Below are 12,416 nucleotides of genomic sequence, written 5' to 3'. Positions count from 1 at the left end.
GTGCCACTTTTAAGTAGAAGAACCTTTCCATACGATGCTAGTCTTCTGCAACCTCCCTACCCTACTCCTACCAATCAGCTATAAATTAACATTGTCAGGGGTTAAAAGCCAGACTACTGCTTATCTACATTCAACTCATTATAGAATATAAGTATCTCAGCAATTGCAAACTTTACATCTCTCATATGGGTTTTCTTCTTCTCCTTTTATGTTAACAACTTTCTAATGTGGACGTGGCTTGGATGAGATAAACAAATAAACCCTGTCCTATGAGATAAGCCAAAGGGTTGCTCAGAAATGAACAGAACTGCCAGGTGAGAAGGAGCTAAACGAAAAAAGTAGGAAGACCCAGGGAACTAGAAATTTAAAAAACTTTTTTTTTTTTTTAAAGATTTTATTTATTTATTTGACAAACAGAGATCGCAAGTAGGCAGAGAGGCAGGCAGAGAGAGGGGGAGGCAGGCTCCCTGCTGAGCAGAGAGCCCAATGCAGGGCTCGATCCCAGGACCCTGAGATCATGACCTGAGCTGAAGGCAGAGGCTTTAACCCACTGAGCCACCCAGGCGCCCCGAAATTAAAAAACTTTTGAACACTTCCTATATATGTGTAACCATGGAAATGCAATCAATTCCAGAATTTTCTTGTAAGCACTGTGTTAAGATTCACAGACCTGGGTTCTAAATCTAGTGTTCTTTATGTCCTATTCTTTAGAAGATTTTATTTATTTGACAGAGAGAGAGAGAGAGAGAGAGCACAAGCAGGGGAAGGGGCAGAAGGAGAAGCATACTCCCCGCTGAGCAAGGAGCCCAATGAGGAACTCAATCCCAGGACCCTGGGATCATGACCTGAGCCGAAGGCAGATGCTTAACCAACTGAGCCACCCAGGTGCCCCATTAAACTTTAAAATTGCTACTTAAAAGGTTAGGATGGGAACAATGGACAAAGCAGATGATACTTAGAAGCTGGGCTTTTCTGAATATGTACTGTGTTTTGTTGATTTTGACTTTAAGTTTATACAAAATCATAAAAATCACAATGAGGGTAAAAAAGCAATCCCTAAAATCTAAAAGCAACATGAATCAAATAGGCCTGTGCTTCCAGTTGACAGCATCAGCACACAGAATTATTTTATATGTTTTCAAAGCACGGTAATTTGGTTTTAGATCCTTATTATGATATACCTTAAACAAAGAAAGAATTGTTTTTTCACAAATGGCAGTAGTGTTGGTATTGTTCTGTTATATATGTATTGTGCAATTAAAAAAGAAAACAATTACTTTGGTGTCTTTGAGCACAGAAAAATAAAATACAGGTGTAAAATTAATGAAGTAGAGCAAAAAACATTCAGTCCTGAATTTAGGTTAGAAGCAACAGCATGCGCTCATGATTTTTTTATCTTTAAAACACACTATTTTACCTGAAAACCTTACCTTGTATAATAAAAACAAAAAGCACGTATATGTCTTAGATTTATCCGCTGAAAAGCCCTAGAAATAATGGCAAACCAAGGACCAATGATCACCCCTCAGTCTCTAAATACCATATTCAATTAAAAGGAAACAGAGGCTCCTTGAAAAAAACGGCAGGTTCCAAGTCAGGGGGAGGAAAAGAACAAAATGGGCCTGGAACATCTTGTCATACAGAAAATAAGGAGTAGTCAAAAGCTCCAGATTTACATTAAAAGACATTTGGATTAAAGTTGGAAGTCTGAAATGGGAAAATGTGAACATCAATAAAGAGAATAACTGCAATGGGCTGAAGCATATTCAGTGAGTTTTAACTCATGAATTCATTATGATACTTTGAATATACATATAAATCATCTTTGGAAGATGCTAGTGAACGAAATCATTTTGAAAAACAGTAAATGAAGGGCAGGAATTGTTTATACCAGTTTTTTTTTTTTAGAATTATTTATTTATTTGAGAGTGGGAGCAAGTGCACAAGCGAGGGGCAGATGCAGGGGGAGAGAGAGAGAATCCCAAGCAGACTCCCCACTGAGCCTGGAGCCTAAGACACAGTTTGATCCCAGGACCATGAGATTGTGACCAGAGCCGAAATCAAGAGTTAGACACTTAATTGACTGACCCACCCAGACCCCCCCCTTTTTTTAAGATTTTATTTTTAAATAATTTCTACATCCAACATGGGGTTCAAACTGACTACCCTGAGATCAAGAGTCACATGCTCCACCAACTAAGCCAGCCTGGCACCCCATCCTAGCTTTCTTAGATTGTGTATCAAGGTAATGAAATAACTGATAAAGGTGCAAGTTCTCTTTACAGAAGCATTTTAGCTAATAAATGAAGAAGGAATTATAAAATTAGACTACTTGCAAACCCTAAAGAACTCAATGGATCTAGGAAGTTATCATCAATGATTGTAATCATGCACAGAAGAAATATTACAATAGAGTCTTAAAATCATAATGACTTAAAAGATAATTTAGCACAGTAGAGTTCATTTTTAAACATAAACTTGGTTACAGTTAATATAGTTCTACCCTAATATAAGGAATATTAAGCTACATGATTGTTTTTTCTATCCATTACTTACCCTTTTTCATATGTAAATTCATCTTTCAGGGAATTAGCTGATGATTCCCCAATAAAGACAGATGGAATGTCAATTTTCTTTAGCACATCAACTGTATAAAATAATAATAAAATTATTCTTAAAATCCCATACTCCGTGTACAATCAACTTTACTTTCTTCATAACAGCAGCAAATGCAACTGGAAACAATTACAATCAATTCAAATTGGTTGATTTTCCTGATTGCAGAGTTATACCATTATCAATCACAGTGGTTGAGAAATCCTATTACATTTACAATAACAAAAGCTAACATTGTGCATACATACATTACCATACCATCTCAATAGTCCTATGAAGACTAGATATTTTTTAATATTTCCTTTTGATTTATTCCTCTACAGACATGATTAACTCTTAGAAAAGGAAGAGAAAGAAATTTATTTTAAGTTTTCTTTCCACACATAACTTAAATGAAAAAGTGAAAAAGCTTTTTTTACATACCCATTCCCAGAAGATGTATAAGCCGAAGAATGTAAGAAAAGACCACTTTATACAAGTCTCAAAAATGATACCATATACCTACGGCTTTCCAGACTGACAGGCTGACAGAAGTTGAGAAAGGGCAAAGAATAGGAAAGCCGGGTAAATTTCTACTTCCTCCTAAGCCTGGAGTTCACGGTAAAGCTCTGTTTTGTTTGGTGTCTTAAGACAATGGACTCATACCTACTTATAAAACCAAAGTCAAATATCAACAAAAGAGAAGTTTGTAAAAATTACCCATTACTCAGGAAGAGCCTCTTAAATTTACAATAGAAAAAGCAGTCTTGTTTTTAGCTGTGAGTTAATTTAATAAATTTGGCTTTAGAGAAAGTCCATTTACTTTCATTACATTTTTCACAATAACTTTGTTCTCTCAAAAACACAAATTTGAAAAAGGCGGGGGTGGGGAGTGGATACAAGAAGAAAACCAAACACAACCATTATCCTTCCCACCCAAAGACAAAGGTTTTATTTGAAGTAATAAACAGTTCTAGGAGTTTCAACACATACAGTTATGTAACCACCACCACCACAATCAAGACACAGAATGTTCTATCACCCCCAAAATTGCCTTGTACCCCCACTTTATTTTCAACCTCTCCCCTCCAACCTAAGCTATTGCAGATGTGTTTTCTTTAATCTTTATAAAAATAAGTTTCTTTAAAAAATATTAGGACTCACTTTATAATTTTTTCAAAGATTTTATTTATTTATGTGAGAGAGAGGGAGTTAGCCTGAGCACGGGGCAGGGGCAGGCAGAGGGGAAGGGAGAAGCAGATCCCTGACCCCCGCCCCCAGCAGGGAGCCAATGCAGCTTGATCTCAGGACCCTGAGATCATGACTTAAGCCAAAGGCAGACACTTAACGGACTGAGCCACCCAGGCGCCCCATAAAAACAAGTTTTAAAGTTATAAAATCCTGGTAGAGTACATTTTTTTCACTTCTAGATTTTTTTTTTAACGTAAATATAATCATTCATTTCTGCTCATTCTCTTGCTTACTCCCACTCTTCCCATCCCTACCCCTCTTTCACATATACACATCCCATATAAGCCCCAGGAAGGCAAGATCCAAAATGGTTGGTAAAGGAATATTTAATCGCTATTTTTATATCAGTGGGATCAATAAAAATGTTAATTTTTATATCAGTGGGACCATATAATAATGGAAAAAAGTATAAGCTTTTTCCACTGAATGATACAACTCAGATATTCTGTCATGTCAATAATTATTGGAAGTAATAGAACTTCTTTGAGTTATGATATCTAAAGAGATGTAAAAAGCTCCTCACTTCAGTCAGAAGGGGAGAAACGTATACAAATATGAAAAGCCATCTTGGAGACTTTGCAATATTATTTATCTACTGAACCAAACATCATCTAGTTCACAAAATACTTTAAAAAACACTAAATTTTAATTCTTATCCACAAAACTCTGTGAAATATACACTGCCAATAGTATTGTCATGATATCATAGACAAAATACAATTTAGATGGCCAACCCCAACGTCTCCAGATTCATATATCCAACTGCCTGTTCAATATCTCCACTTGCTTGCCTAATAGATGTTTTAAACTTAATGTTTCTCAAATGGAACTCTCACTGTCTCTTTCCTCAAAATCAGCTCTACTCCTTGTCTTTCTCCTCGGTAAACAGCATTCTGTATTCACCTAGTTTCTCGGGCTGTACACCTTGGAATCATTCTTGATTCCTCAATTTCTTTATTTCTTCTATCAAATCCTATCAACTTCAAAACAGAGCCACAATTCTATCACTTATCATAGTCACTGTTAATACTCCAGATCACCATCACCTCTGGCCTAGCTATTGCAGCAACGTTCTGACTTGTCTCTTTGTTGGCACTCCTGCCCACCTTCCACCTTCAATCTATTCTCCAAAGAACAGCCAAAGTGATCCTTTTAAAATAAAAGATCACCTCACATCTCTGTTTAAAAGCTACACATAACAGGGGCGCCTGGGTGGCTCAGTGGGTTAAAGCCTCTGCCCTCGGCTCGGGTCATGATCCCAGGGTCCTGGGATCGAGCCCCGCATCGGGCTCTCTGCTCAGCAGGGAGCCTGCTTCCTCCCCTCTCTCTCTCTGCCTGCCTCTCTGCCTACTTGTGATCTATGTCTGTCAAATAAAGAAATAAAAAATCTTTAAAAAAAAAAATAAATAAAAAAAATAAAAGCTACACATAACAAATTCCAAAGTCCTATAAATACACAACAAGGTGCCACTAGCACCTTCTCTAACCTCATTCTCTCCACTCTCTCTGCCTATACTTCAGCCACTGTGGCTTTCTGTCACACCTTGAAAACACCAAATATGCTTTATCTTTGAGCCTTTGTATTTGCTTGCTGTTCCCTTTCCTTGGAACATTGCTCCAGAAATCTGCATGGCTCAGTATCTTGCTGTAGACCTGTGTTAAAATGTCAAAGCCTTAGAGAAGCCTCCTCTGACCACCCTATCTAAAATGGCCAGCCTCCTCTCGTCCCTGCCACTCTATATCCCTTCAGCCTAACATGGATTTTTCTTTCTTTCTTTCTTTTTTTTTGAAGATTTTATTTATTAGAGAGAGAGAGAATAAGAGAGAGGGAGCACAAGAGAGGGAAGGGTCAGAGAGAGAAGCAAACTCCCCGTTGAGCAGGAAGCGTGATGCAGAACTGGATCCTGAGACTCCACGATCATGACCTGAGCCAAAGGCAGTTGCTTAACCAACTGAGCCACCCAGGCGCCCTGACATAATTTTCTTTTTTTTCATAATTTTCTTTATAGCACTCATCACTACTTGACATACAGCATATCTCTTTGTGCGTTCATTTCCTCTCTCCCACCCTAGAATGTAATAATAGCAGTAATAATAGCCATAAATGATTATTAATACTATTATATAATATCTAATAATTATATTACCATGTATTTATGTAATGACTAAGAAACCACTAAGAAACAGACAGTCTTCTAGAGGTTTTCTATGTCTGAATTCATTCAATCCTCAACAATAGAGTTAAGTACTATTATCATCCCCATTTTACAGACCAGAAAGGTGAGGCCTATAGGGATGTAAGAAAATATTCCCAAGGTCACACAACTAGCAGGCGATCCAGCTGCAATTCAAACCCTAGCAGGCAGTACCCAGAAGCCACACTAACTGCTGCATTCTGCTATTTCACTGAAAGATACGAGAGTAGAGTCTTAAAGTGTATCATTCTCTGCTGTAGTCATGGTGGCTAAAATAGTACCTGATGAAGAGTAAGCTGTCAAAAAAATACTTGTTCAAGGAAGACAGCAAGGAAAAAAAGAGAAGAAACAAACCCAGACATATAGATAACCTGCCCTGGTTATACAATTAGGAATTTGTACAGCCTAGATTCAAACTTGAGGCTCTGCCTCCTAATCTAAGCTCTTGCAACTCTGTCATGGCATGGGTTTTCTCACATATCTGCTCTCATAGGATCTTCACAACCTTGTCAGGTCAAATAAAAATTATTCACACCTTTACAGATGAAAGTAAAGGGCTTAAAATGTTAAGTAACTCTCCCAAAATTCATATATTAACTAACCTAGAAGAATAAACCCACATTTCCTGGTTCCGAAGTTGGTGTTTTCTCCATCACATTCTGCTGCCTCCTGAAGATGACAAATATTACTGGCTCACTGAGTTAACCCATCCTATGTCCTAGCTGAAATAAAAACAGACAAATTCCTTGTGTGAAATGTTGGCAGCAAGGGGCTTTTAAGACTTTCTTTTGTTTCCAGATACTACAATGTCTGTTCCTAGAATATGTGCAATATTCTTGGTGGTTATAAACTAAGCCTTAAAAAGGGGATAGATACATGCCTCTTTTAATGAATCCATGCTTTCCTTTCCTCTTCCAAGTAACAGCAAAGTTGAAAATGGTAACGATCTTTACAACATTTGTTTTTGAATATAAGAAATGTCCCAAACACAGATACACAGGGATAGAGCAACATATCACAGAAATAATCCAAGCAATAAAGAACCAAAATTCTGAGCAATCTTTGAAATGTAATAGCTCAACTGGAACATTTCCATGGCAACAACAGGATTACAGGGTTGTGTGCTACTTTTAACATTCAACACATTTTCCTTAGGAACTGTCATGATTACCACAAAAAGGTTTCATGGTATTACAAAGACAATAGGTGTTAGAGGGAACAGGCACTTCCTGCTTGCAAAATTTTTACTGAAAACGTGTAAAGAGAGTAAATAGTTTATAAATATGAATCTGTTTAACTCAAAACACCTGAGAAGGTCTTGAAGTCTGCTAAACACTGGGCTCAGGACTTCAGCAAAACACACAAGGAGTAAGTAACTTGCTTAAAGTTATACAGCTGATACAAGTGAGAGTGTCAATTTAAATTCACACCCATTTCTTGGATAGTTATGCTTTCCATTTTGCTAGTAATGTATACAGGTAACAAAAGTTACTGACCTGGCATATATATATATTTTTTAAGAGAGATAGCTGAAGGGGAAGAAGATCATGTCAAATCTGCAGTACCAAAAGAACTAGTTTATTTGGTAAGTCGAGTACCTTCATCAATTCCTCTACTTCCCAGCAGTGATTGTCAAACTTTTTTGAAATGCTAGACCCTCCTAAGGGTACCTCATGGATTTTAATGATTTAATCAGCTAGAATGTTAAATAATAATTTTAAATATATATGGAAATTGATGAAGGAACTTATTACCAAGTTTTTTTTTTTTTAAGATTTTATTTATTTATTTGCAGAGAGAGAGAGATCACAAGTAGGCAGAGAGGCAGGCAGAGAGAGAGGAAAACAGGTTCCCCGCTGAGCAGAGAGCCCAATGTGGGGCTCGATCCCAGGGCCCTGAGATCATGACCTGAGCTGAAGGCAGAGCCTTAACCCACTGAGCCACCCAGGCGCCCCACCAAATTTTACTTTTTATAAGTTATAATTTTACCTCAGATTCCAAGAGTAAGAAGAAAAGGGTTCTACTCAAACAATAACAACAACAACAACGAACAGCATCTTAAGTTATAAAAAATTTAGTTAAGGACTCCAAAATATTTCCTATTGAGGATCTAATTATTTAAAGTCTTAAATATATTCCAATGTAGGATACCAGTCCATAGCTTTATGTCTGCTTTTTGCTCCAAGCTCATTCTTGCATATGAGACTCAATGGCACTTAGTAGCCAGAGGTATTATGGTTAGGTGCTAGAAGAAAAACAAAAATAAAATACTTAATCATGGATGCTGGCAGTGTGCTTTGGGTTCTGAACCCAATTTTCAATGGATATGTGGGGGATATCCCCCACACCATGGAACAACTCAACTCAATTCTCTCATTATCTACTTAGAGATAGCATCAGATTCTACAGGTTAAAGATTTAGTCTCACAAGACTGCCCTCAACTCTTCAGACACCAGTTTTAAGTCCAGGTTATCACATATGCTTTTGATTCACTGGCTACAGGTTAGAGGTTCCATTGACAGCCCCCTCCTTGGGTTCAATTAATTAGTAAAGTGGCTCACAGAACTCAGAGAAACAACTACTTACCAGATTGTCAGTTTATTATGAAAGAATAGAACTCAGGAACAGCCAGATGGAAGAGAATGCATAGGGCAAAGTACGTGAGAAGGGATGTGGAGATTCCATGCCCTTTCCAGGCACAGAATTCTCCCCAAATCTCAATGTGTTCACCAATCTAGCAGCTTTTTGAACCCTGTCCTTTTGGGTTTTTATGGAGGCTCCATTACACAGTAAACCACTGGCCATTGGAGATCTAGTCAACTTTCAGTACTCTGTCTCTCCCCAGATTGGGGGCTGGGGAGACTGAAAGCTCCAACCCTCTCATCATAGGGTTGGTTCTCCTGGCAGCCAGCCCTTATCCTTTGATGGGGTCCCAAAGTCACATCCTTAACATAACAAAAGATACCCTTTACCACTCTCACCAAATTAAGTGAAAGCATACAGCTTAAAAGTCACTGGTTAAGAGACTTTTGGTTATTTGGTTAAAATTGGCTCATTTTCCCTACAACCTAGTATTTAGTAGAGAATAAGGGAAAACATTCCCATTTTCAATGAAAAGCTATAGGCATGTCAATGTATGTTAAAAAGCTAATAACCAACTGGTGTAATAAAGCACAAGTATGTGGCTTTGAAATTCTATAAGAATACAGTAGCTACCTAGTATAGATGCATACCCTAACATTTAATATTGTAACTCTATAAAGAAATCACCAGAATTCTTCTATGGGATCCTTAACTCAGCATGTTTATCTCTATTTAAAACTTTGATTTTTGCCAAAATATCAACACATCTTCTAAAATGATACACAAAGATAAAAGAAAACAAGACAACTAACTGTTCAAAAAAGAACAATTCTACTTCAGTATGAATAAAATTGTCACAAGAGGGTTAGGATGAGTTACCTTTCTAAAAGAAAAGAAATTTTGCTTTTTAAACAGAAAATGAGAGTGGGGGAGAAGTCTTGTTAAGTTTTAGTTTCAAAAAGATCTGTCAAACAGGAGAGAAGAAAAGTGATACCTGTACTTACTGTCGTTGGATCCCATGCTAATGAGGTCATCAGAGTCAACATTGTGAACTATGGCTGCTTTGTATCCTGCTCTCTGTGCATTTAAAACCTGCAAATCAGAAAACAATCACAATTATGAGGAAAAGACTGCTTTGTCATACAGTCCCTCAACTTCAACATAAACCAGCAAGTCTATACCATGTGTCTAGGACTAGATTACGTATATATCTAAGAATAGATCTCAAATATGTTCTTGAAACATATTTCATAATTATCAATGACTCTGGATATTTTCTTCGTTTCATTCATGGCATGAAGTGAATGAAAAGCAAATAAGGGACAGATACAAGCTAAAATACTAAAGGATCCAAAGCAATAAACCCACTTAGCTCTAACACATAGAGATTTGCTATGATCATGCTCAAGAGTCATCAGCTCTTGGACGTTCAAATATTTGCTGCTTTTAGGGGAATAAACTTGGACAAATTACTTTTATTCATGCAGATTAATCAGAATAATTTTATCCTATCACTGAAAAAATAAATAAATAAAAACCCAGTCTGTAGTCGATGAGTGCCTCAGGAATTAAAAGCACCTGTGAAACAGCCTCACAGAGCAGGAGCTCACTAAATATTCCTTATTCAAGAGTAAATGTATAAAACATGCACACAAATTAATAGCCCACATTATAACATTATGAACACAAGAAAGAAAATTAGGCAGAGATTTTCTAAAAACTGATTAAAGTAGCATAAATAGTTCACCAACACAGGACCTACTGCTCTAATGTTAGGAATATGGCAAGAAAATTAACCAGCCAATAAAACTGTTAATAAGGAATGTTTATTAGTCCTGCAAGAAAATGTCAAAAATCAAGAAAGTTTGCCATTTTTTTTGTTACATGTGCATTTTTAAGTATCCAGCTAAAATTGACAAACTGCTAGCTCCAAAATTTCTTCCACATAGATAATACTGTTTTTTCAAGGGGAGGAAAAATATACTCTTAAGAAGGATATTATAGTTTCTAAATCTTACTTATTTATTACTTATATATTAATCTATTATTTATTCATTCTATTACCATATCAGAAGAGACTTCACTTAGCTTTTAGTTAAACAGAAGTATACTTGCTTGGGGTTGCTATTAGTTTATTTGATACTTTCATGACCATTTTAACTGCTCCCAAAAAGCTAACCCACTAACTGAGGAGAAATGTTTAAGACATTCAAAAAACAAATGTTGCCAGAGATACAATTTAAGAAGTATAAAATTTATATCAAAAGTTGTTTTCTAATAAAAAAACAAGTTTTAGCTTTTTAAAGCCAATGAATTTGGCTAAAAAAATCATGTAATTTGAAAATTACATGATTTAACTTGTTTCCCTGTAAGATATATATTTGTGATACAACACAATAGGACACACAGGAAGGTGGTCTCAGGAACCATGATAAAGAGTGAAAAAAAAGTTCAATTCAACTAGTATTTGTGGAGTTTACATAATAAAATTACATAAGGTACTGTGTGGCACAGTGCAGAACTCAAAGGTGAATTAGAAACAATCCTTACTCTGAAAGAGCTCTCAACTCTCCTGGATATCCAAAGAGGTCAGGCACTTTCTTGCCTCTCTATTAGCTCATGCTAGTATGTCTGCTTGGAATAGGCTTTGTCTTCTGAACACCTATCAGGCCTTCAAATTTCATTATCTCCATGAAGCCTGCCCTGTTCCATGCCCTGGTGTGCATCTTTTTTCAAGCACCCACATAACCGCTCCCTGCTTACAGCATTTATATCAATTTGTTTTCATTTTTCTTAAAGATCTTATATTGCGCCTTATACACGCGCACACACACACACACACACACACACACACACGTACTATCCCATTTCAAAAAAACAAAACAAAACAAAACAAAAAAAACAACCTTCCACGGGGTCCTTAAAGCTCCTGTAGTTGTCTACGTGTGAGCTTTTCTGGTAGGAAGAGATAAAACCATCATTAATTTTACAAAAGGTTTTCTGAACCCCCAAATGTTAGTAACCACCAATATAAATTATTGGATTTACAACAATCTGCCATGTATGTAATTAAATCTAGCCATTAGATTCTTAAAACTGTATGGAGCAACTGAGGAGAAATGTTTCATTCACACATCCAAAATGCAATTGGTTCCATAAATACAATATAATATTATATCAATATCAAAAGCGTTCTCTGCTAACAAAACAATAAAATCCCTCAAATAGAAAACCACTAAAATAGGCAGGGATTTTTGAATGTACAAGTGTGACTTCCCAAAATTAGAAACATGTTTTCAAAAATTTAACAAGAAATCTTCCCTAAGGCTTTTGTTGTTTTTATTGATCTCCAAAATAAAGTATTAAAATTAAATCAAGAAACACATTAACATATGGACCAACAGACTTATGAATACAAACAAGGAAACTATATCCATGTTTATGAACTACAAAACGTGTGCATCAAGTCAAATTAAATTACATTTTTAACTAAGCAGCAGCTGGTATTTTTAAGAACACGAGGCAGAAATAAAACCTAAATCAACTTAGTAAACATGTGCAAAGTTTCACATTCATAAAATGCAACCTCACACATGGTGTCAGATAGAGGCAAAGACTCAAAGATTGGCGAATAAAAAACATGCACTGTGAACAAACCTAAATTCCAAGAGACATCAAAACTGAAAATTTCATGAAAAAGCCTTCTGAATTGTATCGCCAATCTGCCTTTTAAAGGAGATTGATCAGAGCCATTAGCTCAAATTGTGGTAAATGCTCTAAATATTTTAGCT

At 36.4% G+C, this 12,416-nt stretch overlaps 1 protein-coding gene across 5 annotated transcripts in view; it reads right to left on the bottom strand.

Annotated features, from left to right (window-relative positions):
• The window catches only part of RNF13 (ring finger protein 13), a 164,605-nt gene that overhangs the window by 53,893 nt on the left and 98,296 nt on the right, over positions 1–12,416 (bottom strand). For 2 of the 5 annotated variants that reach the window (XM_080811315.1, XM_080811314.1), the window contains exons 5-6: positions 9,630–9,717; positions 2,557–2,647 (exon numbers count right to left, since the gene is read on the bottom strand). In XM_080811315.1, the coding sequence (XP_080667441.1) occupies positions 2,557–2,647; positions 9,630–9,717 (179 nt within the window). Of the gene's footprint in view, positions 1–2,556; positions 2,648–9,619; positions 9,718–11,531; positions 11,581–12,416 lie in introns of all 5 variants that reach the window. The other 3 variants (XM_080811318.1, XM_080811317.1, XM_080811316.1) reach the window with 3 other exon arrangements.

This window comes from Martes martes (genome assembly GCF_963455335.1).
Source record: "Martes martes genome assembly, chromosome: 1".
NCBI classification, from domain to species: domain Eukaryota; kingdom Metazoa; phylum Chordata; class Mammalia; order Carnivora; family Mustelidae; genus Martes; species Martes martes.
The sequence above is the reverse complement of the archived record's forward strand: the minus strand, read 5'-3'. Positions and strand labels throughout refer to the sequence as shown.